Source organism: Blastomyces gilchristii (genome assembly GCF_000003855.2).
Source record: "Blastomyces gilchristii SLH14081 genomic scaffold supercont1.18, whole genome shotgun sequence".
NCBI classification, from domain to species: Eukaryota; Fungi; Ascomycota; class Eurotiomycetes; order Onygenales; family Ajellomycetaceae; genus Blastomyces; species Blastomyces gilchristii.
Window position 1 is genome coordinate 762,738 of NW_003101665.1, and position 27,415 is coordinate 790,152.

General features: G+C 41.7%; 6 protein-coding genes across 8 annotated transcripts; 2 read left to right on the plus strand and 4 right to left on the minus strand.

Moving 5' to 3' along the window:
- Positions 1-4,855: 4,855 nt before the first annotated feature.
- On the minus strand, positions 4,856-7,462 carry BDBG_07277 (amino acid permease; the record flags this gene model as incomplete). Its single annotated transcript, XM_002622279.2, has 4 exons — positions 4,856-5,717; positions 5,827-6,939; positions 7,011-7,122; positions 7,228-7,462. 4 exons carry the CDS (start codon positions 7,460-7,462, stop codon positions 5,474-5,476), a joined length of 1,704 nt encoding a protein of 567 aa, XP_002622325.1. The 3' UTR covers positions 4,856-5,473.
- Positions 7,463-8,612: 1,150 nt separating this feature from the next.
- On the minus strand, positions 8,613-9,259 carry BDBG_07278 (diazepam-binding inhibitor (GABA receptor modulator, acyl-CoA-binding protein); the record flags this gene model as incomplete). The annotated part of the gene is made up of 3 exons (XM_031723018.1): positions 8,613-8,765; positions 8,899-8,976; positions 9,170-9,259. 3 exons carry the CDS (start codon positions 9,257-9,259, stop codon positions 8,613-8,615), a joined length of 321 nt encoding a protein of 106 aa, XP_031580082.1.
- Positions 9,260-9,691: 432 nt separating this feature from the next.
- On the minus strand, positions 9,692-13,770 carry BDBG_07279. Of its 2 annotated transcripts, XM_031723019.1 has the most exons (5): positions 13,369-13,766; positions 11,974-13,206; positions 11,440-11,893; positions 10,811-11,348; positions 9,905-10,691 (listed from the first exon to the last, which is right to left on the minus strand). In XM_031723019.1, the coding sequence occupies exons 3-5, from the start codon at positions 11,520-11,522 to the stop codon at positions 10,458-10,460; spliced, it is 855 nt and encodes a 284-aa protein (XP_031580083.1). In that variant the 5' UTR covers positions 11,523-11,893; positions 11,974-13,206; positions 13,369-13,766; the 3' UTR covers positions 9,905-10,457. The 2 variants fall into 2 exon arrangements, with proteins under 2 accessions (XP_002622327.1, XP_031580083.1); XM_002622281.2 differs by having other exon boundaries at positions 9,692-10,691; positions 11,440-11,890; positions 11,974-13,770.
- Positions 11,988-15,747, plus strand: BDBG_07280. Of its 2 annotated transcripts, none has more exons than XM_031723020.1 (3): positions 11,988-12,667; positions 12,729-13,753; positions 13,829-15,747. In XM_031723020.1, exon 2 carries the CDS (start codon positions 12,846-12,848, stop codon positions 13,383-13,385), a length of 540 nt encoding a protein of 179 aa, XP_031580084.1. In that variant the 5' UTR covers positions 11,988-12,667; positions 12,729-12,845; the 3' UTR covers positions 13,386-13,753; positions 13,829-15,747. The 2 variants fall into 2 exon arrangements, with proteins under 2 accessions (XP_031580084.1, XP_031580085.1); XM_031723021.1 differs by having other exon boundaries at positions 12,011-12,667; positions 13,908-15,747.
- On the minus strand, positions 15,204-16,911 carry BDBG_07281 (triosephosphate isomerase (TIM)). Its single transcript, XM_002622283.2, has one exon. The coding sequence runs from the start codon at positions 16,520-16,522 to the stop codon at positions 15,656-15,658; it is 867 nt and encodes a 288-aa protein (XP_002622329.1). The 5' UTR covers positions 16,523-16,911; the 3' UTR covers positions 15,204-15,655.
- Positions 16,912-17,805: 894 nt separating this feature from the next.
- On the plus strand, positions 17,806-21,405 carry BDBG_07282 (ribose 5-phosphate isomerase B). Its single transcript, XM_031723022.1, has one exon. It carries the CDS (start codon positions 18,243-18,245, stop codon positions 19,041-19,043), a length of 801 nt encoding a protein of 266 aa, XP_031580086.1. The 5' UTR covers positions 17,806-18,242; the 3' UTR covers positions 19,044-21,405.
- The last annotated feature ends 6,010 nt before the right edge of the window (positions 21,406-27,415 follow it).

The following is a 27,415-nucleotide window of genomic DNA, read 5'->3' on the forward strand; positions in this document are numbered from 1 at the left end:
GTAGAAGCTTCTGTATCTGTTAACACTTTTACAGTTATCTCTCAATTCTTATTTAAGTGCTCTCTATATATTAATATTTCAGGTCTTAAGATATTGAGATAAGTATCTACTTCATTCTCATCTATGTCTCAGTCAGAAGCCTGCTTTCTCTTAATATTCACAGAATTTAGAGAATCATCTAACACAGATATCTCTTTCACTTTGAAGACTTTTTATAGAATATCAGTAAGTGTCTCTGAGCTTACTAATTCTGCTAGTTTTTTAACTCTCTTACTTCTTTTAATTATGTATACTGTATGTAATCTTTTACATCATGATTTTGATATTTATAGTTAAAGCAAGCTCAATGCTTACAATATTAAGATTTTCATTCAGAGAATCTCTTTTTCAAAAGATTCAGTACTTTAGTAATAGTATTCAAATCTAGATTTATTATATCTAAGTGTGTAACTTATATTATAAAAGTCTGATTATCTATTCTCTGCTAAGATATACTTAGACTGGCTGTCAGAATTATGAATTTCACATTTGATCTCATTTGATCTGATCTCATACATTTCTTGGCGTGAATCCCGCTGAGACTAGCCATCAAAAAAACATGCAAAGTGACTATATATCAGATCTTAAAATGAAACCATGACTTGAAAAAAATGAGAAAGTGATCTCATTTGATCTCATTAAGTCTCATTCTTAGCATAAAGTTACTATTTTTAGACATTTTAAGGTTTTTTTTAGACTATTTTTAATTTTTTAAAAAGTAACACTTTTTGATAACACTCAAATGAGATTTAAAGTCATTTAAAGCAATAAAAATAATTTAAATTGAGAAGTGGAAATCATGATCTCATTTGAAAAATGTGATAAGAGTAGACAGTAAGTTTCACTGAGACAGTATGAAACTACTATCTAATGTTAAAACCGTGTAATGAGACCAGTTGAATTGATAATGAGACTATCAAAAAATCTGGTCCTGGTTCTAGACACGGTCACACGGTCAGTCTAGATATACTTGATTACAGTATTTTCTATTATAATTGACTCACTTATTTCTGTATAATAAGAATGTTATATACTTTCTTCACTATATCTGATTATGAGATTAAGTATTTTCATTCTGCTCTTAACTCAGATATAAGATTATAAATGAAGATCTATAAATAGAAAGATGTTAAAAGCTCTTCATTTAATATGAGATAGTGTAAGCTGAAGTGTGAGAAGTATAATATAAAATCACTCACTTATCTACACTCAGTGAAGTGTTTATAATACTTATCTTATATATTCACTTTCTCAAAGTTATACAAGATTCATTTGAAAAACTCATTTTATATTTATAAAAATGAATATTATTTTAAGTCTGTGAGATTTATTTTTTTATTAGTTATTTATAATAACTTTACTTTTCTATGTAGAAATGTGACAGATTTTAAGACTTGTTAGAATTCTGTTAACTGTCTATTTATAAGTTTATATTTAATCTGATAATATAATCATATCTGACTTAGTTAGCTGATTGCAGTATTATTTTTTCAGTTATTATTAAAGTTTAGTGATTCTGATAGATCTCTCAGCTTGATATATTTTATGTTCAGATTCTCATTCTGCACAGTGATCTCAGATAATATATATACTTCTAAGAAAGTTGTGAATAATTGTGATAAGATCTTCAGATTCAGTATAATTATCTATCTGTGTAAACATTCAATCTTCTGTTACAGATCTATAATCTGATTTTCTCTATTCTTATTGATGATGATAATTGTATTAGTAAAGCTCTTCATAGTGAATACTTGATCTGTGATGAATATCAATTATTACTTAGCTTCTATCTTAGCCTGTTACTATATACACAAGATCTTAATTTTATTTAAAATTCTCATATATATACAGAGCTTCAATTCTGATTCAGTAATCTTAACTACTTTTCTTACTACTTTGAGTAAACTCTCTGAGAGATTCTGTATACCTTTCAGTTCAAGTAGCAGAGAAGAGTGTTATTTATATTAACTAGAGAAGATGTTCATTTCAGTGATTTCTTATTAATTGTATAATATCTATTATTATATCATTATATGATTATATTCTGATATAATTATATTGTGATATGATTTCTGATTTCTGTTTTCTGTTATCATTGTATGACTTCAGTAATGATTATCTCTCTTTTATTCTTCTGAGTAGAGAGCGGTCTTTTTTGAATCTGATTCACTGCTTTCATCTCTTTTCTCACACTTCTTTGTACACTATCTTTTGAGGCGTTTTTATAATCACACTAGTATGATAACTATGAATCACTTCATAGATGAAATTATCACACTCTGAAGAAGTCTGCACTTCTCATCAGTTTTTAGACATACTATCAGATGTGATTCAAAGATTGCTTAAGTCAGCATATAATTACAGATGTATATCAGCTTCTTATATATAGTATACTAAATTAATTAGTAACTGCTATAGCCTCTTTACATTTGTAAGCAAGTTCAGAAGTAACTGTGTTATTATCTAGTAGTTATATATTCTTCTGAATTACATTGATTTTTTTTATTTTTATTTTTTCTTTTTTTCTTTTTCTTTTATTTTTTTTTCTTTTTCTTTTATTTTTTTTTCTTTCTCTTTTTTTTTTCATTGTGATTTTTTCTTGTTTTTATTTTGTTTTTTGTTTTTTGTTTTTTTTTATATTTTATATTTTTTTCATAATTAAAATTATATAAATTATAATCTGTATTTAGAAAAGTAATAATATTTAATAACACTCTCTATTAAATTTTCAATAAATAAGTACTATGTTATGATATTATGTAAGTGAGAAATGATTTTATAATCTCATTTAATACTATTCTCAATAATGAGATCAGAATGAAAATATGACTAAGAATTTAAATATATTCTTTATCTGAGACTAGATTTTTATTTGAAAAGTGAATCTGAGATCTTTAATATTTGAAATAACATGATTTGAGATTAATGTAATGAATACAAATCATGATCAGAAGTAATACTTTTAGACAATATAATAACTGTAAAGTTTGATTCTGATTTCAGACACAGTTACATAGTCAGTCTATATATAATGTTACTGATAAGTCACTACTTCAGTTCCGCTATATTATATAATAAAAGACTTTACAGATAAAGCTTTAGAGAGAGAAGTGTATATAAGAAATCTTACTTCTTATAGATTCTTTATCTCTATTTCTATCTCTTATATAATTAATAAAGTTAGTAGCTCTTAACTATACACAATTATATATACTGAAGTTTGTGACTACTATTTATAACTTAGCTTAAATACTATTATATATTTAACTTCTATATTTATCTTTCTATTATAAAATCCTTCTAGTAGCCATCAGTATATATTATATCAAGCTGTAAATGACTAAATAATCACCTGCGAGTACTTATTCTTACATATTCTCTATTCAGCTTGTGAAATCTCTTAATTTACTTATTAAATAAATTTTAAGAACTGATCAGCAGAATCTCTTATTATTATTTTTTAAATAATTTAGTTAATTCTTGATTTCAGTGTAATAGAGATCTATTATTATATAAATAATAGTTTTTTCATCTTTTATATCACACAGTCAGACTTGTGAATTAATTTTAAAATAAATTTACAGAAGCTTTTATAAATTATAATTCAATAAATAATTTTAAATAATCATAATTTAAGAAAGTTTTATTTCAGTTTATAAATATTTGTAAAAATCATGTTTAAAGACTTAATTTAAGAGTGTTTACAGATAGTAAATATTTCTTATAAAAAAATAAGTTAGTTTCATAGAAAATGCTTAAAAATACTTTTTATTAAAATTAGTTTATTCACAGATTCAGAGAGTTTCTCTGTTTTAAATATAGAAAATAATATTTTATAATTAAATTATAAATTCTTCAAGATTTCTTTTATAGCAGTTATCTATAATTCAGTTAATTACTTCTGAGTTTCTGCAGTAGAGTTCACAGAGATTGAAATATATAAGTTTTTAATTCTTTCAGTTATAACAGATAGTTACTAACTAATAGCTTAAAATATAAAAATAAATACTTATAAATAATTATTTGAAAATTTACAGTTTGATGTGATATATACTGATAATTATTAAAAGTATTCATAGTAGAAAAATAAATGTAGAAATTAAATATATAATAATATTCAAGCTGAGTTATAAATAGTAATTATAAACTTCAGTTTATATAGTTATATATAATCAAGAGCTACTAACTTTATTAATTACATAAGAGATAAAAATAGAAGTAAAGAATCTGTAAGAAGCAGAATTTCTTACATTTAAAACAGTAAAGATTTCATTAAATTTAATATATATTAATCAGATAGTAATTAATACTCTGTATAATTTTATTAATAATGAAATTACTAAGTTGAAATATCATATTAATGATAAAAATAAGACAGATATGTATTTAAATGATTTTTAATTAAGAAAGATATATATTGAATAGTAATTAAATAATTTTAAAGAAATGTAAATGTTTTGATTTTTTTATAATGTTTTACTATTAATTTTCAGATAAATACTGAGAAAATTCTGTTTTCATAAGTAATACATCTGTCACAATAACTCATTATTTCTAGCAAGTATTTATTAGAGAGTGTTGCTGCTGAAAAGGGTTTTAAACTGGCAAAAATAACAATAATACACATAATTAATTTATTCAGAATATCACTATATAGCCTGTACAAGTTTAAAAAAAAAATAAAAATAAAAATAAAAATAAAAATAATATATATATATATATATAAATTGGAGATAGCAAGAATAGATTTCTTGCCAAAGTAAAAAATGAAGAGAAGGAATGTGATGATTAAATATCAGTTCTAGTTAAATTTTTTTTTCTTGAATTTGTTTGGTATTTTGTTTCTTACAAGTTACCACTCATCTTCAAGTGCAGTATACAAAACCCGAAGATTTATTATGCGGTGGTTTGTTTCCCCCAGTTTGTACGCAGAAATTACGAAAAGCACATCGAAAAGGGTCAATTCGGCATTTTCTCTATTTGTTTCACCTGTTTTTTTTTTGCTTTGTGAATTGAGTGTATAGATGTCCTATCCCGCTATTATTTCTGAAGGAGTGGTGGTGGGCGGGATTTGAAGGAGCATTTAAAATAAACCAATCATTTCCTTGGGAGGAAAGCAATGGACCCGAAATATAGGAGGTGCTGCTCCCTTCATCCTTTCAAAAATAAAGACACAGGTAGAACCCCCCCTTCGCCCCCCAATACAGGTTGATATTCAGCCCCACGTGTGGATGCGAGGCATAAGCGTGGAGAGGAAAAGAAAAGTGAGGAGATATACATACCCTCTTTCTATAACCTCCATGAACTCTCTCGAAATCCTTTTATCCATCCATAAATTTTCTCCCTCCCCTTTTCCATAGCCATATGGTATGAAATAACCATATATGCCTTCAATAAATGAAACAAGTTGTTGGAACAGACGAAACGAAGCCTATCACTTTACCTGAAGATTCTCAACATCATTCCCTGAAGCAGAGGAGGTGCTCTTGTTCTCGGTACTCCTCAGATCGGCTACAATACTTGCAACGACGGGCTCCTCTTCCCCGTGCAACTGCGGGCGATGCTCGATGTTGACTTTAGGGCCTTTGAACCACTTATGCGCATCGATGAACCACCAGATGGTTATTAGGAACATTGGGCCACCGTATGCGATACAGGTCCAGTTCATGTCCTTGAGGCTGATTCGTGACAGTGGAGGTGGGTCAGTGTGTATAGGCGGATTGGAGAATTTAAGGGGAAATGGAGGGAGAAAAAGTGAATTAATGTGCAGCTAGGGTAGACACTCACGTCAGTTCCGATCCAGTCGTTGCCGGAAGACACAAAATCGGAATCATCAATATGACAAACAAAACTCCCGCAGCTCCTATGGGGGTGCTATATTTCCCCAGGTTCCAGGGTCCTGGCCGAAAACGGTCTTTCACAACCAGAACTCGAATGCCAATTGGGATAGCGAAGGCGGTAAATGAAGCGATGGCTCCAATAGAAAATAGAGCGCCAATGGCAATATCTCCCGCCAATATGAGCAGACAAGATAATATCCCAATGACACAGTTGAACCAGACGGCATTGACGGGTGTGTGGGTGTACGGGTTTACTTTCTTCCAGATATTGGATAACGGAAAGCAGTCGTCACGAGCATATGCATATGTAACGCGGGAAGCGGCAATCATGCATGCCTGGCCCATTGAGAAGCAGCAGATAATTGTCAGGGCGAGGATGGCAACTGCTAGTTTATGGGGCATGACTTGGAACAAGTACGACGCCCACGGCTGGTCTAGGTCCGATTCCAGCACTGCTGTAATATCTGTAACTGTATAGGCAACGACAAGTTGGAGGAACCATCCCATAAGCCCACCAAAGCTGGAAGTGATTACGATGGCGCGGGGACATGCGACGTTCGCATTCGAACATTCCTCGCTCAAATGGAATGGGGAATCATATCCCGACATCGCCCAGATGACGCTGACGAAAGACATTAGGACTGAGAGGCCTTTCGGATATGAGGTGCCGTCGTATATATTTCCCCAGACCTCTGAGGGTGAGGAAAACCTGGGAGAGTTAGTCGTTCCTATGGGAATGGCAATGAGGACGATCACAAGGGCGATGATGTTGAAGACCGACCCGTACGAATTTAAGTGGGCAATCCATTTCGTCGGCATGCTACTAAGAACCGCATGAAAAATCATTATCAAGGTCGTGAGTAAGAACGTTTGATACTCCGTCGGGATGTAGTCTGGCTTATTGATCGAGACTGCAGCCAAAGTCATGGCTGCTGTGGCATAGTCCACAGATGGAGCTCCCATTACCTGGGCTATCCAGCTGGACCATCCTGTAATCCAAGCAGCGAAAGGGCCGTACATGGGCGGTGCTAGAACTGCTGCTGCATAGTAAAGGCCACCACTAGAGCGGTAGTTTAAGGTTAGTTAACCTGATATTGAACTTAGCAAAGCTTGAAGAATGAGCTACTTTACCTTGTGGGCATTGCAGAGCAGAGTTCAGCCATACTCATGGCAACACATTGGATAAAAGCCATTGCGATAAGCCAGCCCCAGACCATTCCCGCGGTACCCGCATATCCCATACCTGCAGTTAATTCTAATTAGATCACCAACACATGGGCCTTAAATGTCCGGGCTTTAAAGCATCATCCTCTTCCTGAACTAGGGAATGGGATCGGGATGATCATACCGTACCATAGCGTACTAGCAAACGATGGCAAAAGTCCAAGAACTGAAAAACTGACACAGAAAGTGGTCCAGAGGGAAAACTCGCGCTTGAACTCCTGTTTATATCCTAGAGAAACAATGACACGTTCATCAGCATCCATTGAATGGTCTGTGATAGGGATGTCGCCTTCAGGGAGCGCAGAAATGACCTGTGCCCTATCGGCTTCGGAGAACCGTTGGGGTTTGCTAGTGGCCATGATTCCTATGAAGATAGAGATAGGAATTTATGAGATGGTTGAATCGAGCCATATGGTGTGTTTTTATGCACTTCTCAGAGCTGGGGGATATATGCAAAAACGTGGCAAAGACTGTGAGCCTCCGTAATCCTATGCCCCATTGCCAAATGTCGACATAGTGGTCGCACAAACGACATAGAGGATGTAACATTAGTAATTAATTATCCAGAATCTCGCAGTTGCAACTGGTGTCTCTCACTGAAGCACTCTGATTAGATAGAAGCATATAAGCAGACCCATCTGAGCTTCCAATACGCGGAAAGTGATAAAACCTAGCATCCATCCTACAGCGCCTGCATATCATTTTTTTTCTATTATCAAATACCAATTGTAGAGTACCATCAGTAATAGTATCCGTAGATAATGGTGCTCCGTAGATCCCGTTGATGAGGACTCACCGGACGAGGTTGAGTTGACAAGTTATTAATAACAGATCACTGAATATGTCAGCTCCAGCGTCTGAAATGAAATCTCATGCCTTTGTCCCAACTTCCCACAACTTATTATCTATAGCAATTCACCCTGAAATCCTAATCAGGAAGTTAATATCTCATTCTCTTGGACTCATCTCTTTCGCACATGTAGTGGCTAGTGAAACGAAATAAACCCTCAATTCAATGCCAAGGTGATGAACACTCCCAAGGAGAGCAGATTTGTTTCAGCCGAAAGGGCATGTCTCCCCAGAAGTGAACAGGGTTGACAGAATCCATATGTCACGATCGCTCCTAAGGGGTGCTAGCAAGCTCATGGCCAACCACATATCTAGACCACAGGTTAAGGACAATGACTAGACAGCGAATATTAATTAGGCTTCCGGAACACGTTGGAAACCTAATCATTGTTAAGGATTTTCAACTAACGTCATGTTGCTAAAGGGACCAGGGTGAAGATGTAGTGGTAATGCAATAAAGTTACCTAAAATTGTTAAACTCAACTCTCGAAACCCGATCCCACATCGAATACGCATGCCTCATTTAACAAGTATTGAAAGTCACTGCCTCTGCGCCTAAGGAAAGGATCATGACATAGCGTCTACTAGGTAGTTGCTTCCCAAGAATGTCCCGCAAGTTGCTAGAAAACATCCAATCAATTTCTAGTGGATAACTCTTGTCTACTTCCCTCCAACCTGCTCCGGCTCCTTCCCCTCGTCATATCCGTACTTCTCCTTGAGCTTCTCGATGAGTTCGACGTACTGCTTTTGTGCATCTTCGGAGGAGAGGCCCTCATCAGCGACCTTTTTCCAGGAGTTGTATTTGTATTTGCCCTAGGAGATTGAAAGACGGGTAGAAGAGAAAGAATCTGTTAGCATCTTTATTGTCCTAGTTTTTATCCAAACCTAAAGCACGGCACGTATATGAGATAAAAACCAAACCCCAGCCTCCTCATTAACCACATACCTTAAAGTCAAAAGTTCCAGGCTTGGGAGCCTCTTCAAAGGGAGGTTCTTGGGTTCCTTGCTTGAAAAGTGCGTACAGCTATTTGAAACAGGTAGACGTCACAAGTTAGCCAGAAGAGTCGTACGCTATTAACCTGCATCCCTCGTCTCTTCCACTCCTTTGTTATGTTCACCCTCTTTCCTCCCCCAGGGTGGGGGGCGGGGGGCGGGAGAAGACGATTCTCCATCGAACAAAACCCGATACCGCAAACGTATGAATTAAGAAAACAAACCTCCAACAAGTCGTCATCGCTGGGCTTTGTGGACAGTTTCCGGCTCGCCTCAACGGCGGCTTCGAACTCGGGAGACTTTGACACTGCCATTATTTTTTAATGTTGAAGTGGTATTAAGGGGGGTGAGGAACAAGGAAGCTGCGGTAAGACGAGAAAAGAGATTTCGTAAAGGAACTCCGTCTCTTGTTCCTTTCGAAGTAGCAGAGCAAGGTAGTAACAATATATGTCTTCCTGCGTTAGGGGTCAGGTTAGTTTCGATCTGCAGTATTAAACCCCAGGTTGGTGTATATTTGCAGCTGGTGTTGTTCAAGTGATGACAATGTTGATCATGCCAGTAGATCAGAGCAAGGTCTGCATTTGCATGCACGGGGAAACAGAATGATTTGTGCCAGTCACACTCACAATTAGCTGTTTTATTTTAAGAAGAAAAAACCAAGTCAAAGTTTCAACTATTTGATATCATTGGGAATGAAAGCAACTTCGTTGAGCGCTTTCTGGAGGGGAAAGTCCTCAAGGTTGGGGCGCGGAGCGGGGCAGTCAGCTGAGTAAGCCGGGACTTTTCAATGGGATGAGGTCATATCACCCAGGCGCCCTTTATATATGTATGTACATATAGGGATAAGGATTGGAATTAATTGATTACGCGGAGAGTGGATTTAGTTTCCTCTGTACTGGATAATGGAAAGCAGAAGAGAAATGAGCAATATTTTGCTTCATTCGTTCGAGAAGCTTGAGTAAGAATAGGGAGGTCAGGCTTTTTACGTCATGGTTCATTCATTCATCATTGTTCATAAAAAGACGAATTGAAAAAAGAAGAAAGGGAAAGAAAGCGAAAAGAAAGGATATCTGGGAGCGTATGAGTAATACCAAAAACCGCAAGCGCTAGAATATTATTCTATCAAACAACCATAACCGTCGTTATACGCCAAATGATGCTAGGAAAGCACAAGCACGCTTGTGCCAAAGGTAAATATAAGGGGAAAGAATAATCACGGTTATTCGTAGACCATGTAAAGGGGGGAAATGGAGAAAAGTTAAAAGGAAGCTGCTGAATTTCCGAATTGTTGGAATACAATAGGGAGTGTTAGATTTTTAAAATCGATGACCACCAGGGAGGTGAGCCAGCATTCCAAAAGCAGATTTTTCCAGTACTTGCAATTTCCCGTAAAGAATAGAAAAAGGAAATGAATCTAGGTATCGTACCAATGTTAAAGAATATGATATCATGCTGCTGCAGTAGAAAAAAAGAAAAAGTAAAAAGTAAAATCGTTTCAAAAGTGTGTCACGCTCACCAGTCAACGGCCCAGCCGTTTTTGGCCAAGAAATCATCACAAGCGGCTTTTAGGGCATAGTTTGGCCGGATATCGTTGATAGTCATGGGTACCCGGGTAATGGGGTCCACGGGGGAGTGCTGGATATGTTTTAGGATGCTAGTGCGTTCGAAAGAGTGGCCTGATGGGGTGACGACAGGATCGTGCATTATTTCAAATGAGATGCTGTCTATGAGATAATCAGGGACGACCTAGGATGGAAAAAAATGAGTTTAAGAACTAAGTTTGAAAATGAACTTCGAGGTAGCGAAAGTAGAATCTCCCGGGGAAAAGGGATAAAAATAAATAGGGCATGAATATATATACATACCCGTTCCTTCATATCCTCACCCACCGAGGCAGCAAACACATCCCTCATAATATTCAATCTCTTCTGTGTGTCGTCCAACAAATCCTTCTTATCCTCTTCGAACCCGATCTGCCCAATCTCCCCGGCGGCCAATCTCGCGCGCAACTCGGCTAGTTCCTTTTCATAATCGGCCTGAAGTAACTCCTCCCATTTCCTCAATGCCTCATTCTGATCCCGTAATCGCGTTGTCTCCTTTGCCGCCCATATAGCTTGCTTGGCGTGCAGTATGACCTTCGATAGCGGTTCCGCATTTGGGTTCTTCGTTTCTATACTAGCCTTGTAAGCCGCCAGGGCCACATCGCGGGCTTCAGTTGGCCGTTGGAGGCCGAGAAGGGATTGGGAGAGGTAGTAGTTTGATTTGATGGCGGCGGGGTTCTTTGGACCGTAGAGATCTATAGCGATGCGCGCATCATGTTCAGCGCCCTCCCACTTTTCGAGCTTGATTCGGACTAGGGCGCGGTTATTGTAGAAAGAAGGGTCGTTGGAATTCTTCTGAATGCTGCATGAAAGCACATATCAATTTAGAACCAATACATCTGCAGTAAATAGGCGAGGGTATCCATCTCTTAGAAGAATTAAGGGGAGCGTACGCTTGCGAGTAGAGGTCTTCAGCCCCGGAGAAATCACCATCCTTAAAGCGCGCATTGCCTTTGGCTTTCAGCTCATATGCCATTTGGTTCTTTGTGGTGTCAAGAGGAAAGGAAGTCTATCCGACAGTCATGCACTGGGATGCCTTCCTCGAACCCTCGAATGTCTCGAAGTACTATGTATAAAATAATGAATGTAGATAATACAACTAAAGGTTAGCAGCTACCGAGGTGAAGACAAATGAGTGCTTAGGCATGTCCACAGAGTGTAACTTCCCACAAAACAAACAGAATGTTGAAAATGAGTGGCCAAGAACAGACAGTGCTATGATGGCAAAATTTAAACAATGAATGTTGTTTTTGAGGGGCCTTTGATATCTCATTCCATAGAACCTTTGGAAGCATTTGGAAGCTCAGAACCGCCTGGCTAGTCCTGGGTTGACTATATCAGCTGCTGCTTTAAGAATACCGCATTTGTCAGCCGGTATGCTTGAAGCGGCATTATATTAGTTTGAAATTGGTAATTCTCATCTGTACCTTTTCCTTCCCACTTCAAGCTAGGCGTTCGATATATCATATATGCACCAAGTGACAAAGCCCTAAAGCTCATCTTTAACGATTGAGGAGGCTTTCCCTCCGTCGGCCTCTCCCGGGCTTATTTGCTCTATTCCTGCGTCATGAGGACTGAAGCTGCCAACAGTGGTTTAATCACTTATCGCCATGCCGTATATAATGCCAGATTAAGGAGAAACCAGCACATACGACGGCTGACTTTGATCCCGCGCGGCCCCAGAGTACCGTACCGAGGAATATCCTGCCGAGCCATAGTTGGATTAGAGACATTAGTGGAGGCTTGCAAGTAAAGGAGAGATCTTCAAGAGAAGAGTAGCGAGAGTAGCGAGAGGCGCTGCTTTTAGTAGATGCACCATGCACCTTAGTTGAGCAATCTCTGATTCAAAATCTTAAAAAAATCTTTATGATAGGCTGCAGTACGTAAATATCACCAATCTAAGCGTAGGGCTGGGTGCAGATTGCCTGCCCTTGGCGCAACAGTAACGTTATCTTGTCTGCGTGCAAAACCAACCCGGCAGCTAGAGATAGAAATCAACACCACTTCCCCTCAACAACTGAGTAGCCAGCTGTCTCCCATTCAACTACTACTACAGCGACAAAAAGCCAGGCATAAGTGGCACACGATTAAACATGAACTCGGACCCATTCACTCCCAAAGGTATTATTAATGCCTTCCTACTCAAATTTTTGCAAAGATAGCTTTGATAACCACCAATTAGATGGCTACGGACAAGTGATCTTTGCTGGATACTTCCCCGAATTTCCCAGAATCATCCGCCTCGATGAGCACAGAGTACTGAAATCCGCAACTCACTGACAGCTCTGAAACTGAAGCTATGGAATTCATCGCTACCAACACCACAATCCCAGTCCCAAAAGTCTACGAGACTAGATGGTCCGGCAACAGAACCAGGCTTTCTCAAATAGTCATGGAATATATACCTGGGGAATCACTTGATACAGCATGGGGGAAGCTCACGCACGACCAGAGAATGTCTGTCTGCCACCAACTCCGCGGCTATCTCTCCCAGCTCCAAAACCTAACAAGCAAGACAAAACGCATTGAGGCCGCGAATGGTGGGCCAATAACCGCTGGGCTTCGATTTCCTCGTCGGGGTGCCCCTTTGACTCTAAGAAAGAGCTTAATGACTTCCTTGTTGAGAAAAATGGTAATGAATATCTGTCCGTCTTCAGGCGCTACGCGAGAGCCGCGATGTCAGATGACCATGAAATCCATTTTGCGCACGGCGATTTCTCGCCGCGCAATATCATGGTTGAAAATGGTATGGTCAAGGCGGTTTTGGACTGAGATAGAGCAGGTTGGTACCCTGAGTATTGGGACCAGAATAGGATGCTTACTGAAAACCCTGGGATAAAAGATTATAACCCCTATCTCAAACATATTATTCCCTTCAAGTACGCACAGGAGATTGTAACAATGGGATATCTATCGCACATTTCAGGCGATGGGTAGGCGATGGATGTGTTTTGAATTTTCAGATTTTTTTCGACGTCTTATACGAAGTATTGCCACTAGACTACATGTATTTAAATGCTTTGTTTCAACATGAAAAATAGCCGGTTCAAGACATGGGGAAGAGAGGGGAAGCAGTAAGAGCAGGCCGCTATTATGCTAACTATATCAATGTGCCCCTTTTTTTTACCTCCAAACATTTTACAGGCACACCCATGAAACATCAGAAATCCGAAATTTCATTCCTAACAGCGCAATGCAGCCTAGTATGTGAGTGAACATTCCCTTTAAGTGCCTTGTTTGTGTTAATAGATCAATAAATATGCACTAGCTGAAATATTCTAGTTACCACTAATGCTAGAGAAGCTCTTTGCATAGCCTTTTGATCAAGGCTTGGGTACATTCCACAGTATTAATTCATCAGCTGTTGTTTCCCCATGTAACTCCTTGCATGGTGGTAGGGAAGTGCTGGCATGACTCGATATGTCATCAGCCTCAGCGCAAAGCGCTATTTCACCCATAATTGTTTCATCGCACGGAGACTTCCCAGCCAAACCTCAATTAACAAGGCCAGGCTCCCAACATCGTGTGGGGCCGTTGGAGATCAACCTTTCAATCCAGCATCTTGGCTATCTTGAGACACATCGGCGCTCCCGATTCCGCTCTTCCACCTGAGATCAACAAGAAACGTTCCCCGGAATAAGGCTGGCGCTTATTTGGGAAACCGGTTGGATGTTCTTTTGGACTGATAACACTTCCTACCACTTTATCAGTCCATTGGAGAGCGCGATATCACTCTTGCTCGTTGTCTCTGCTTTCATCTCCATTTTTGTAACCTCCCCTGAAATGGAAGATATCTTTAGACTTGGAAATCCCTGGGCAATCTGACCAGACTCGGAAACTATTGGATATCAGTGTTCACCGTTGCTGGCCTAGAATAAAATAGAAAAAGACCTAGGCTCCGCTCGGTGGTAGCACCTTTCTATTTTCCTTTTGCACATATCCAGATGGGAGAATGTAAAGAGACGCTTGTCCCTGCATGATGTTGTTCCAAAAACAGCCCTTGCAACCCAAGAACTCTCCGCCGTCAAGAATTAGTCCTTTCGACTCGCTCAATCACTACATTCAGTCAGAACACCATCCGCACTCCGCAAGAAAACTATTTTCTCCGTATCACCCACACTGTCCGTCCGTAGAAACATCGGAATGCCTGCTGCTTCTCCTTCTCATCCTACTGTTACCATTGTTACCATCCATGCCTATCGCGGACCATTGTAATGTACACCGACGAGAAATCCAGCTATCACGCGTCCCTGTTTGTGAATGAAGTCAACGAAATACTAGGAACCCTCATCCACGCCACAAATTTCGACGACTCCTGGAAAGTTGAAATGAGGCTAGGCTACAACCCCACCACACTCTCAACTTAGTCGGGAGGGTGCCAGTTTGTAGTCTACCCCTGCATCCAGGTTTGGTTTTGGGGATCCTTCAGCAAGTGCCCATTGTAAATGCCTTGGAATGGAATTGTCAACACTTGGGTGGGGATGCGCTTCAGGCTATGGTAACCCGTCGACTTATCACTCAGCAAGTGAGGTCAGATGTTGTCGATCAGATGGTGGATTTTATTCTTCAGGGGCCGGACGATGCGATTTAGAAGAGGGTGTTTATTACTGCAAGGTTGATAAACTAGAATGAATAGGTATATATATTAAGTAGGTATACCTATTGAAGGAGCAAATCCTGTTGAAGGCCTATATATGTTGAAGAAACGTATTTATTGAAGGAAGTTCTCTCATGGTTTGCTCCTGTGCTTTGATTTGCTTGGTGCACAATCTCGTCTTTCTTCCCCCTTTGTCTATTTTCTCCTTTTTGGCTTTTTTGTTTGATCTTACTACGAATTCATTACTATGGAACCGACATCCATGTAGTTATATATTCAAGGCATCTCTCCTTCTAAGAAATAACTAAGAAATAACTACGATGTTAAAATCGATTCAACTCATAAGGCATGCACCTCACCACTTACAATATCTATATATAATTAAGAACATTTGACCCCCTTCTGAAAAATAGATATTAGTCAGAACTTTCAATGGAAGGGCTCATTCGTTTGTGATAACATGGTCACTATGTCAATAAGCTATATCTACTACTCAAATCACGAGAGCCCTTCTATAACGTCTCCTCTACTTCCCTAACCACCTTACGCACCCCATCAACCTCATGCGCAAACCTCCCCAAAAACATCCCATCAACAACCTTCCCCAACCCACCCTCCCCCCACAACCCAGGCCCTGCACTCCCTCCATACAAAATCCTCACCTCCCCCTCCCTCCCACTCCCACCCACAACCTCTCTAATCCCACCCACAACACCAGCAACATGCTCCACGCTCGCCGGCACCGGCTTCCCAATCGCCCAGACAGGCTCATACGCAAAAATCAGCGGCGCATAGCTCGGCGCCGCCGCCAGCACCGCCTGAACCTGCACCATGCACTCAGCAACGGCGTTTCGGACCGCGTCTGCCATCACGGGGCCTGGGGCAGCAATTTCGCCCACGCAGACAAGCGGGATCATACCCTGGGCGCTCACGGCGGCCGCCTTGCGGCCCACGTGCTCATCGGTCTCGTGGAAGAGGGCGCGCCGCTCGGCGTGGCCGAGTTCAACTAGCGAGACGTGGAGGGATTGCAGACATGATGGTGAGACTTCGCCTGTGTAAGGGCCTAGGGGTTGCCAGAAGCAGTCTTGGGCGCCGAGGAGGAAGGGGGGTGGTTGTTGATGTTGTTGTTGGCCTTTTTGGCTTGGTTGCTGTAGTTCGGGGAAGTGAGATTGGAGGATTTCGGAGCAAGGGTATATGGTGAGGAAGTCTGGGATTAGGGCGAGGAGGAGCTTCGAGCGGTTTTCTGGGCGGAGGATTTCGTTTTGGGGGTCTAGGAGGTCGCGGAGATAGGTGATTGTGCGAGGAGGGGTGAAGTACATTTTGAGAGATATTATGAGAAGGGTTTTGGGTAGGAGGGGGTATGAAGGTCTAGCCTCCATTTTCGCAGAACTTTTGTTTCTTGAAGAAAGGATGATAGGTGGATAAAGATGGTCTATTGCTTCGTCTTCTTCTTCAGTTCTCTCCTATATCTTTGTATTAGGGAGGAACAGTTGGTTCTATCTGGATGACCGGGCGTTTGAGTCTTCTCTTCCGTAAGATTATTTTTTTGAGCAGCAGTTAATTATTAGATAGTCACTAGAATACGTGTATTGGCGAGGTAGAAGTACACTTGTAAGATAGCTTTAATATGAATGATTGACTTCTCAATTGCAGAAAATGGTATCAGAATCGGTCCCTTCTCGGCAATATTGGTGTGAAGCTCCGGCAAGGCCCCTCACTAATCCCGATCAGGTATATACCACGTGATCTAAATGCCGGACGTGCGCCGGTAACTTTCGGTGTACCAAGATCGTCAGGCAAACTTGCTAGTATCAGAACTGTTTTACCCACACCGGCTTGCCGGATTCAGTTAGCCGGTGGAGTTGCAATCCAAAATGCAAGCAGCAATTCTCGCCAAGGTGAATCACTTACAGAGTACTCCGTAGTCTGTGCGGAAATAATTATTTATTATTGTTTTTCATGTTTGCATGAAGTTGTGAAACGAGGAAAAGTGGAGCGAAAAAAAATTGGCGCCAACTAGCAATCTTTCAGTACCCATACGTGGGTCGGCTAAGGTTATGATAATTTTGAAAACGATACATTTATTACCGGATAAAATACGTCGGCAATCGAAGCATAGCCGCGAGTCGAGCCAGAAGACGAGCAAAGTTGCGCCTAATTGCTGGCTAAAATGCTACCCGAAGAGCTGTAAGGCAGATGAGAAGAAAAAAGCCTTAGAGAGTAGTGTGAAGAATATGCCCTTGGGGCTAAAGGATACTGATATCCATCCCATTTAAGGACATATAGGAAACGCTGCTGAAAGCGTTCAGTTGGATGCAGGTAATCTATCAACTTCCGAATTCAACCAGGCCTCGCAAATGCAACGGCTTTCCACTTTTCCTTCACCACTTTCTCCATAATAAATGCTGCTCTCGCTGGGGTCAATAAACTCTATCCCCCTTTTCCCTCCATTATTATTATCCAGAATTACCCTTCGATTCGGACCTGTTGCCTAAGTTACCTATATTTTTATTTTTATTTTTATTTTTTTGGCATTTTATTGTGGGAATCCCGGTTTTTTTTTTTTTTTTTTTGCCCATATTCTACTCACAAAATATGCGAAACTGGGCAGCCAAAAATCCCGGGGGAGGAGTGAAAAAGAACTGGGCAATGGGTAAGAGGTAAACACATCTGGAGCAGTACCGCCAATGCCCATGTGGTGGGAACAAAGGCAAAGGTAGTAAGTATGTCGCTGTTCATGTATGTGTACCTGAGTGGCTTTCTTTTCTCGCCATGACATCATCGTGCGATGCAAAAGACGGTCAAGAGGGTCCCTGAGCGCTATTTTTCATTACTGCTTTCCATAGCAATAACCATAGCATCCTTGCCGCTGCCAATTGATAGAAACATCCGTCTCTATCCCATGTTAATGGCAAAATACCTAGCGATATAGGCTGCTTCAGGTACTGCGCCTTCATATTCCACGGGCACTCATTGGTTGGCCTTGCTTTTGTCTTTCCGTACCGCTATGGAGACCATGGGGGTGGTGTACCAGATTTCGCCGCTCGGCCGTTTAGTAATGAGGTATCCAGCTCAAATCAAAGGGGATGATGGAGATGGATGGAGATGAAAATGTTATTGAAATGCCAAATCACCGCCAAATCACTGGCTGTAGCTCTCAAAGTTCTCCAGTTTTTATTTGTCCTTTGTAAGAGAGCGACGTGGGATGTGGGATGTCAGACTTTTGGGTATATATATCGCGCTGATGCTCCTTTTTCCATCCGCCTCTTCTCTACATCTGTACAAAAATCATATCTCTCAATCCCCCCTCCCGTATATCTTCTACCTAATCAGAGCTTCCTCTTGAAAGCCTCCAATTTATCACCTACATCACCACAAAACATCCGCAACTACGCCATCCAAACCCTTTCTACCCCGCCCAGAATGACTCCCGCACCCCTCCGCATTGTCATGGCCTGCGACGAGGCCGGCCACAGCTACAAAGAAACCCTAAAAGCCCACCTATCAAACAACCCCCTCGTCGCCTCCATCACAGACGTGGGCGTTCCCTCCGCCGATGACAAAACCGCCTACCCGCACGTCGCCGTCCAGGCCGCCCAGCTCATCAAGGAAGGAAAAGCCGATCGCGCACTTCTGATCTGTGGAACCGGCCTGGGTGTGGCGATTGCCGCCAATAAGGTTGCGGGCATCCGTGCCGTTACCGCTCACGATCCGTTCTCTGTTGAGAGATCCGTTCTCAGCAACGATGCCCAGGTGCTCTGCTTTGGCCAGAGAGTTATTGGCATCGAGCTGGCAAAGAAGTTGGCGGCTGACTGGTTGAACTATCGCTTTGATACCAGCAGTGCCTCCTCGGCTAAGGTGAAGGTTATTGGCGAGTATGAGGCTAAGTTTGCTTGCTAAGAAGTGGGTTTTTTTTTTTTTTTTTTGTCTCTGGAAGACTTTTGATGATGGCTGGAATTTTGTCGCTTTTGCCCTTTTTGACAAATAACTTTGGAACGTTGGAGTGGAGGAGGTCGATCCTTCTCCTTCTCCGTTTCTTTTTCTTTGTTTGTCCCCTATATACTATTTGATTTGACGAGGAAAGAAGGAAATGGGACCAAAATTTACCCATGGCTTATGATTCACACACTTATGTATTTTGATGTTATAGATGAGGTTTTTGGGCTTGGAAAAGCAGAACTATAGACAAGGCATTGTTACAATCATATCCGGAAATCAAAAGAAAAACACAATGACTGATTTGTTTGTTGCTTTTCCGTTTCCGTGTTTGCCCTCTAATATGTGGACTTCTAAATGCTTTTTTTGACCTCCCCTTTTTCTAGACTCCGTAGCGAAAGCACTGTACGCGGTCACACAAAATGAAAAGAAATCAAGTGTCCCAAACAATCCAATTACCTCTCCGCCTTGTCCTCCAGCTCTCGCATCTCTTCCTTCATTCTGGTAATCGTCCCACTGCCCCCGTAAACCAATCCCGTATAAAGCATGGCTACATTAGCCCCAGCTTTAAGAGCCTTCGCAGCTTGTTCGCCATTCGTGATTCCTCCAGATGCAAAAATCACTTTTGGAGCCAAGTGGGGTTTCGCCGGTGATGTCATAGCGTCGGATTCAGAAGATGGTGGTGTGCTGTCAGGGCCACTATCGCCAGATACGGGGGTTTTATCAAGTAGCGCTCGATATCTCGCGACGAGGGAAACAGTTTTGTTGAACAAATGTGGGCCCGAAAACCCACCCGTTTCTTTTAGCGTCTCTTCCTCGCGGGCGGACAGCTTGTAGCCCGTGGGTATTGCTGCAGGCCTGGTGTTGGTAGTATTTCCCACAATAATTCCGTCCACGCCAGATGCCCAGACGGCGTCGCAGATCCCGGAGATTTGCTCATCCGTATCCTCATCCGGGCTTACTTTGACCATTACGTAAGGTTTGGTCGTCCGACTGGTGCGTTTTGCAGCATGGACGACACCCTTAAGTAGTGCAGTCAGGGGCCCTGATTCCTGCAGCGTTCGTAGGCCAGGGGTATTTGGACTGGACACGTTCACAACAAGGATATCCGCATATTTTCCTAGCTGGTCCACGCAGTAAACGTAATCTTTCTTGACGGCTTCGATGTCCGCCTCTGGTGTGTTTTTGTTTTTCGCAATCTGGACGGCGAGAAGCTTGCCTTCGATTAGACTGCCTGCCGGGACACTTGCTTCTCCATTTAACACCCGTTGTTCCGCAGATTCACCCCATCCAAAACCGTGGGCATAGGCGAACTCGCGAACTCGTTGCTTGAGAACGGCAGCCATATGATCTGCTCCTTTGGAGTTAAGCCCGTACCGATTGATCAAAGCATTCTGCGAGACGATACGAAACACTCGACTTCTGGGGTTTCCTTCCTGAGGAAGCGGTGTAGTTCCGCCAACCTCAACGATGGCAGGCCCCAGCTCAAACAGGGCTGACGGGATCTCTGCGTCTTTATCAAGGCCACCAGATATCCCAATCGGATTGCTAAGGGTATAGCCAAATACCTGCTTTCAATCGTTAGACAACACATGCTTCAAATGAATAAAGAAGGGACAAAAGAACGCAGAGATAATATGTCACCTCAGTAACTAGTTTGCCGTCGCCATCCGGATTTCCCCTTTCTCTGGGATGGAGGCCAAACTGATAGAGAAATTTCAACCAATCCACTCCCGCATGATGAGCGTCTTCCGCATCTGGATAATACCACCTAATCAGGCGCGGGACAATCCACCGATGGGCACTCGCCCGGGTGTCAGTCGCATAGAGATAGCCGCCCCAGAGGAAAAGAACGATTGTCGTTCCGAGAAAATATCTCTTCATTTTTCTACCGGCGGGTTTCGCAGTTTCTGTGGCAGCCTCACTTACTGGAGCAGCTGGTGAAGTTGAAGATGTGTTCCTTGAACCAAATGGCACATTTGACCTGGATACCGGAACTCTTTGACCAAAGCGCTGTGGGATTGAACAACGGGGAGCTCGCAGCGTACCGCTGCGTGACATTGCTCCCAGGTTTCGGAGTAGAGACCGCGGAAGGCGGCCATTTCCACCGAGTGTCATTGCTAATGCGGCCAGAAGAGGTATACTATCGAATTGTCATCAAGAATGAACAAAATCAAAATTGTTCGAATGTATCCGGGGGTGCTATTGAGCAGTCAATACATAGTTATAATATTTGACATGACAATAATTCAAGCAAAATTAAAAATGGAACAAACAAAAAGCTTAGCAACAGGCTTTAAACAGCAACATGATAATAGAAACAAACAAATTTTCAGGAATAACCCCCATCTTATCGTCATGGCGATGCTCAAGTGAGTTCAGCCCTTGCTGAAAACTACTAAAATTATGGAGGGAAAAAGCTCATGTAAGCGGTTGCGAACCAGGATCAACCACGAAAACGCGATGCAACAGGCAAGTGACGCCATGAATAATATAAAGTACAATCATACTTACAATAATATACTTCAATGTGTGTTCCGGGCACAATTGGCGCTTCAATGCATGATATCGCACACTGTTTGTCTGAAAATTGAAGTGGGAAGTTGAGGTGAGTGATGTCGGCGACGGAATTACATTTCGCCGCATCTACTGTTCAAACCTTCAACCTCCTATTGTCGAATTCAATTTTCTACAAAAATCGCCTTGTGGAGATTGGCTCCGAAAGTTGCGCACCTTATCAGCTCAAATTGAAGCTCGACGGAATACGGTAATCTATTTCCTAATAGGTGTCTAATGTCCCACGCCGCTACCGCTTCGCCGGGGGTATGAGGCGGTAGACATGGTTTCATTTCCCTTGTTCAATGCCTGTGTAATAACCCCACAAAGCCCTCTTCTCAGGGCCATTTCTATCAGGGATAGACATATACAAACGACACGACATTTTTGGATGCACGGCAACCCACGCTAGAATAACGAAATCCCAAGGTTGAGGGCTATCATTGCCAGTTGTCTGGATCTGGTTTTGTTCAAATGGTTGATTAATGACTACTACATGGGTAAGATCTTACATCTGCACCCTAATGATGTCAAAATCCCTTCCCTTAAGGAAGACTTCCAGCCCAGTATCGCGGATAAGGCTGCTGTCTTGCTACAGCAAATTACGCGCCAGATTCTTCAGTCCAAGAAATGAGGATTGTTAACCCGCTGCGGCCGCTGTGCGACGTTTCAGACCTTAATTAAAGGGTACAGAAGATATTATGGCGAAGTGGTCGCCCGATTGTGAGGATTTACTGTAGGTGCAGATGGCGAAGTCTAATGTTGGTGCACTCTTTTGACTTCTTGCATTTTCTCCTCCAAATCCTTGGACTACATTTGACGAAAGAGAATTACATTTCGGCCACTGTTTATTCCAATGGAAGAGGCCAGATCATAACCTCCCAAAATACACCACTACTTTCAGCACGCCGGGTACGGATACTTAAAGCAAGAACTTTCATATATTCTACCACAAATTATGATTTTTTCCCACTAAAGGTTCCATATGAATTAGGCCTCCGGTTCTTAATTTGATAATCGAACCGGCCAACCTGATTATCCCTTATTTTGCCATCTTCCTCAGATGGAGACGCCCGACCGTTTTCCAGGTAGCATTAGAAGTATATGGTCTCCGTCATGCTTGTGGTCTTTTTCTTGACATGGCTGATGCCGAATCCAATTTTGACCGGCGTCAGCGAGGTTCTCTAGTGGACGTTAGCGGATGAGAAAAGTTGAATGTGTTCATGCCACCCACGACATTCGCGAGGCTGCCCCGTTCATAACATAAATCGGCCCATCCCCTGTTGGTCCATCCACTGTACTGTTGATGGAGATGCCAGCTAACCAATATATTCCCTGCCGCGTAATGTCCTAGTCTGCAAAATGGCGGATGGGCAAATGTTGGCCTCATTTTCAATCTTCCTCATGGGAACACTTGGAGTAGCGATGATAATAATATCTAAAAGTGCTTCAAACCCTGGAATATCTCTACATCGTCTCTATGCTGTGCTTTTGGGCTAATTTATGGCACAGAGTCTGATGGCTACACTATACCTTCAGCAGCATGAAGACCTGAATAGCTCAATTTTGAGGTTAAAACTCGAAAAAGGTCCCATGTTTGCATAGAAGTTGATTATAGCCTTATTCACAGGGGATGTGATAGCCCATGCCCTTTTGAACGAGAAGAAACATCGATACCATCATGATTTTCTAGCATAACGATAGGCGTTCCTGCTTCCCGGAGTCATAAATGCTGTTCACCCTTTCCTCCCACAGCGTGGAACTTCTAGAGGGGCCAAGGTCATGCATGAGTGCAATGGATTGTTCTTTTCCTACTTTCCGCCGCTGTTGCTGATACCAGTGCCGCCCCTCTGTACTTCGAGGGGATTGGTGGTTTGACTCCTCCACTGGCCCTTGACCTACCTAGTGAGATGGATGTCCTGGCGACTTCATGGGAATGATCGCATGGTCAATTACAACCTACCAGACTTGCCACCTCTGGCCATGATGGGTCAGCGTGAGGTAATGATATCCGCGTCCTCCTTCATTGACCTCACGGTTGTTTTTATCTCTTGATTCCCTCAATTTCGGGAAATCCTTTATTATATGTACTAAACTTTCACGTTTCTGTCTATAAACAAGGACATATTTCCCCTAATTTTGTTCTTGACCCAGATAGATTAAAAAGCAGGGAGCCTTGATAAACTTTCACAACGGCCTTATAATGTTCTGGAGGAAGACGAACCTCGCAGAATAGGTAAATGTGCACCACTCAATTGAAAGCGATGCACCTTGTCTTAACAATACATGCCCCTCTACCTGTGTGTAGAACTCTATATTTATAGACATATGAACGTGTAGCCATGTGCAGATCTTTCCCTACTACTAATAAATTGAGGTTCAGTTTTATGCCATGAATATGGCCTGTAGAGTTTGTACAACAGGATATATAATTGCCTTAAGGGCCCGCGAATATTGTCCTCGAAGAAGCTTACACAGAAAAAATCACATCACTAAATTGTTCCATCAATCCAATAGCTATCTATCTATTTGAGATTCATTCAGTCTGAGAAATCAGAGTAATTGATTGATAAATAGAACTTGCGGTAAGGGTTTATAAGTCATTATTATTAACATTAAAACTTCAATACTACTGCGTTTCAAAGATATAGCATCAAAGAAGCCAAAACAAAATTTCTCTCTGAAACTTAGTATCAATCTCGAGAAGAATGGGTTGATTGGGTGGCTGTGATAGTAAATTATCAAAGGAGAAAACAGACATAGGACATAAAGGGAAAGAAAAATGCTTACTACGGTAGATAAACAAAGTCAAGCGGGGTTTTTTGCTACTCTATTACCTTCTTCTTTCTTTTGATACCCCCCATTGTATTAGACTGCATTGCCAAATTGATGAAGATGCTGCCTCTATTTAAGTGAGCAGTGAACCCATCTGCCTCTGCTGCAGTATCTCACCGGACACCGCTGCGGGAATGTCTAAGCTGATTTTTCAGAGGTTGCTGAAAACTTTGCCATAATCGAGCAAAACTCGCCGTAATCCGCATAGAAGTTGAGGTTCGGTAGCCAATAATATATGCTTTTAGACGAATGGGAGCCTGGGAGGTGGTTATGCAACTCAACGAAAAATACCTAGGCCTCACGAATACGGAGGATAGAAAGAGCCAATTGGAATGCGTCTCTTCCATCAAAAACAATAAGTAAAATATCTCCGAATGAGATATGATCTAGTGAGAGGTCAGAAGCACTGGATGAACTTGGCCTCGCTTGCCCTAGTAAGGTATGTCATTGATGAGTGCAAAAACCTCGATACATGCCTGGAAAAAAAATGTGAGCAAATGAAGTTTTTTTCTCTAAAAAATAAGCAGACCCAGGGAGTACAGTAGCTAAGCTTTGTGATATGATGCCAACCAATGCAAGCACTTTTCAAAACATGGCGGCTTGTCATCCTTGCAGGATAACCCAAACATGCCAATAGGAGACAAGAAAAGAAGTAAAGGAGGAAAAAGAAAAACTTGCAGAACAGACATCACACATGGTCTTACTCGCGGTTGAACAGGCAAGATGAGAGGCAATCCGTGCAAATATAAAATATATTATTTCAAATATCTGTGGTCAGTCATCACAGCTATTGTTTTGCTTGACACAGCCAAACGGCTCAAAAATGAACCTGCGGATTGATGGTAATCTAAACGAATAAATAGTGTAGTGTCAAGGGCAGATTTGAGAAAGTTCTGATCTATCAACTAACTAACATAAGTTAGTAGTTACATCAAAAAGTAAAACCTATCGAGTTGAATGGAAGCATATGTTTCGAGACAAGGAGCGTTCTCTCGCACCGATTGGCAGCTTATCCATCCACGTAGACAAGGTACTCCTCGTATAGGAACAAGGAACCTTGCGAAGGTTGAGGAGGAAACTTCTATTATTATTTGAGGCGGCGAATTGCGGCTAACTATCCTGGTACGTATTCTCATCTCAATTCCCTGTTGAGCGCGAAAGCTCCGAGATTTCATTGCTGAGGCTCTGTTTCATCTATTGCCTCTTTTTTTTTTTTCTTTTCTCGTTCCCCCCAATTGGCATGTCCTTTTGAGATGGATGACATATGTCGAATTTCCCATATCCGAAACAAGCAAGGGGGATGGGTGGGGGTAAGACGCGCGGAAGATGGAGTGGACGCTAGCATGACGAACACCGAATAAAAAGTGTGGGAGGCTTTGAGAAGAATTAACTTTCTTTTGCATTGTTCTGATTGGGAAAAAGTCATGTTTAACTGCACCTAAGGATGGCCTCAGGAGTATGGAGGTGAGCGCGTGCAGGGAACAGGCATACGATCCTAGTCTGCGCTGGATGACACTGTAGGTATTCCGAGAATGTCGAGAGGGCGTGTTCCTAAGAATCACCACGGCCACTTCTGAACCCGATGAAAAGGCAAGCATTGTCTTTCATGATAAGTTACCGGATCATGACATTATTATTGCTGTTTCTACCATTAGCGACGTTGTCGCAATGGGTTTTCAACGAGGCAATGGTATGTATATGTATAGATATTTTGATAAAACAAGCATTCTTTATGCTTAAAAATAAGTCTTCTCGTGGCCCTCCACTTTTTTCAAAGTGGGCTCTCTCTGCTTGCTTCAGTTCTCCACCGGACTATGACAACTGCCGAAGCGTGAAGATAGATAGGGCATAGCTGGGTGGATAAAAAAAATACCCAGCTTCGACCGCAACAAAATCACCATGAAAGGTAGATATGAGGTATCGCATCCCGCGCCCTTTTCACTATGATATTCACAATGATTATATGAGAGTCTGTGAGGACCCGTATTGTACTTAGTACTGTACAGCGCCTTGCCTGGATCCTTTTTCCCTTTCAAAGAGGTCAATACCAGTTTCCTGTCAAAGCGGAAGCGATGTCTGCCCGTTGCTTCTCATTGTTGTTACCAATAAAAGACAGGTAGGATTCGGGAAAAGGGGCTGCACGAATGCTTCCAAAACAACAATGTCTTAGTTACCTATATCTGATCCCCTGAAGGCTCATTGATGCATTATTAACTAAAACCATTTCGGTATCAGGAGAGGAGGCTATGCTGGCAACAAATGAGCGACAAATGAGCAACAAAGCGCAAGTTGCACGCTAAATAGGGGGTGGGTGTTCAAAGGGATTGGTAGCATCCAGCCCATCGGGATCACCAAGTTGGGTTAGAAGGAGGCTAGGCAAACGTTTTCTGATTTCAAGACAGCACCGCATTGTGCAAGATGGCTCCGAAATCGGATTGAGCTGGGGGAATAACTAGGGGAAGGGAAGGGAGTTTGGAATTCAGCTGTTGTGTTCTGACTTCAAAATACCAGGTTCCCTTCTTTCTGTTTGCCGGCCTTTTAGGCTGAGGGTGAGGCGGTGTTTCTCAATCAGAGCTTCAGGTTTGATCAGCGACACTAGAGCATGTCAGAACCTGCCAACACCAACCAATTATTGGCAGACGCGGAGCATGCTCCGGTGCCGAGAACCTATCCCCCCGTCAATACCCCCCGTCAATACCCTGGCGGACATAAGAGCCGTGACCGCCAGTCAAATCACGGTTTTCCTGATGTACGATGTATGAATTTTCATCACGACCCTGGTTTCAAGTCAGCCCATGTAACTTCTACCCTCTATGGCCAGATCAGCGAGTTCCTGTAAACCATACCACCGGTAAAATAACTGTCAACCGCAATACCATCACGCGTTTCCTGCTCTTGTCTCCTTCGTCCCTGATTCCAGCGCTGTTTGATAGTCTTATTAGTGT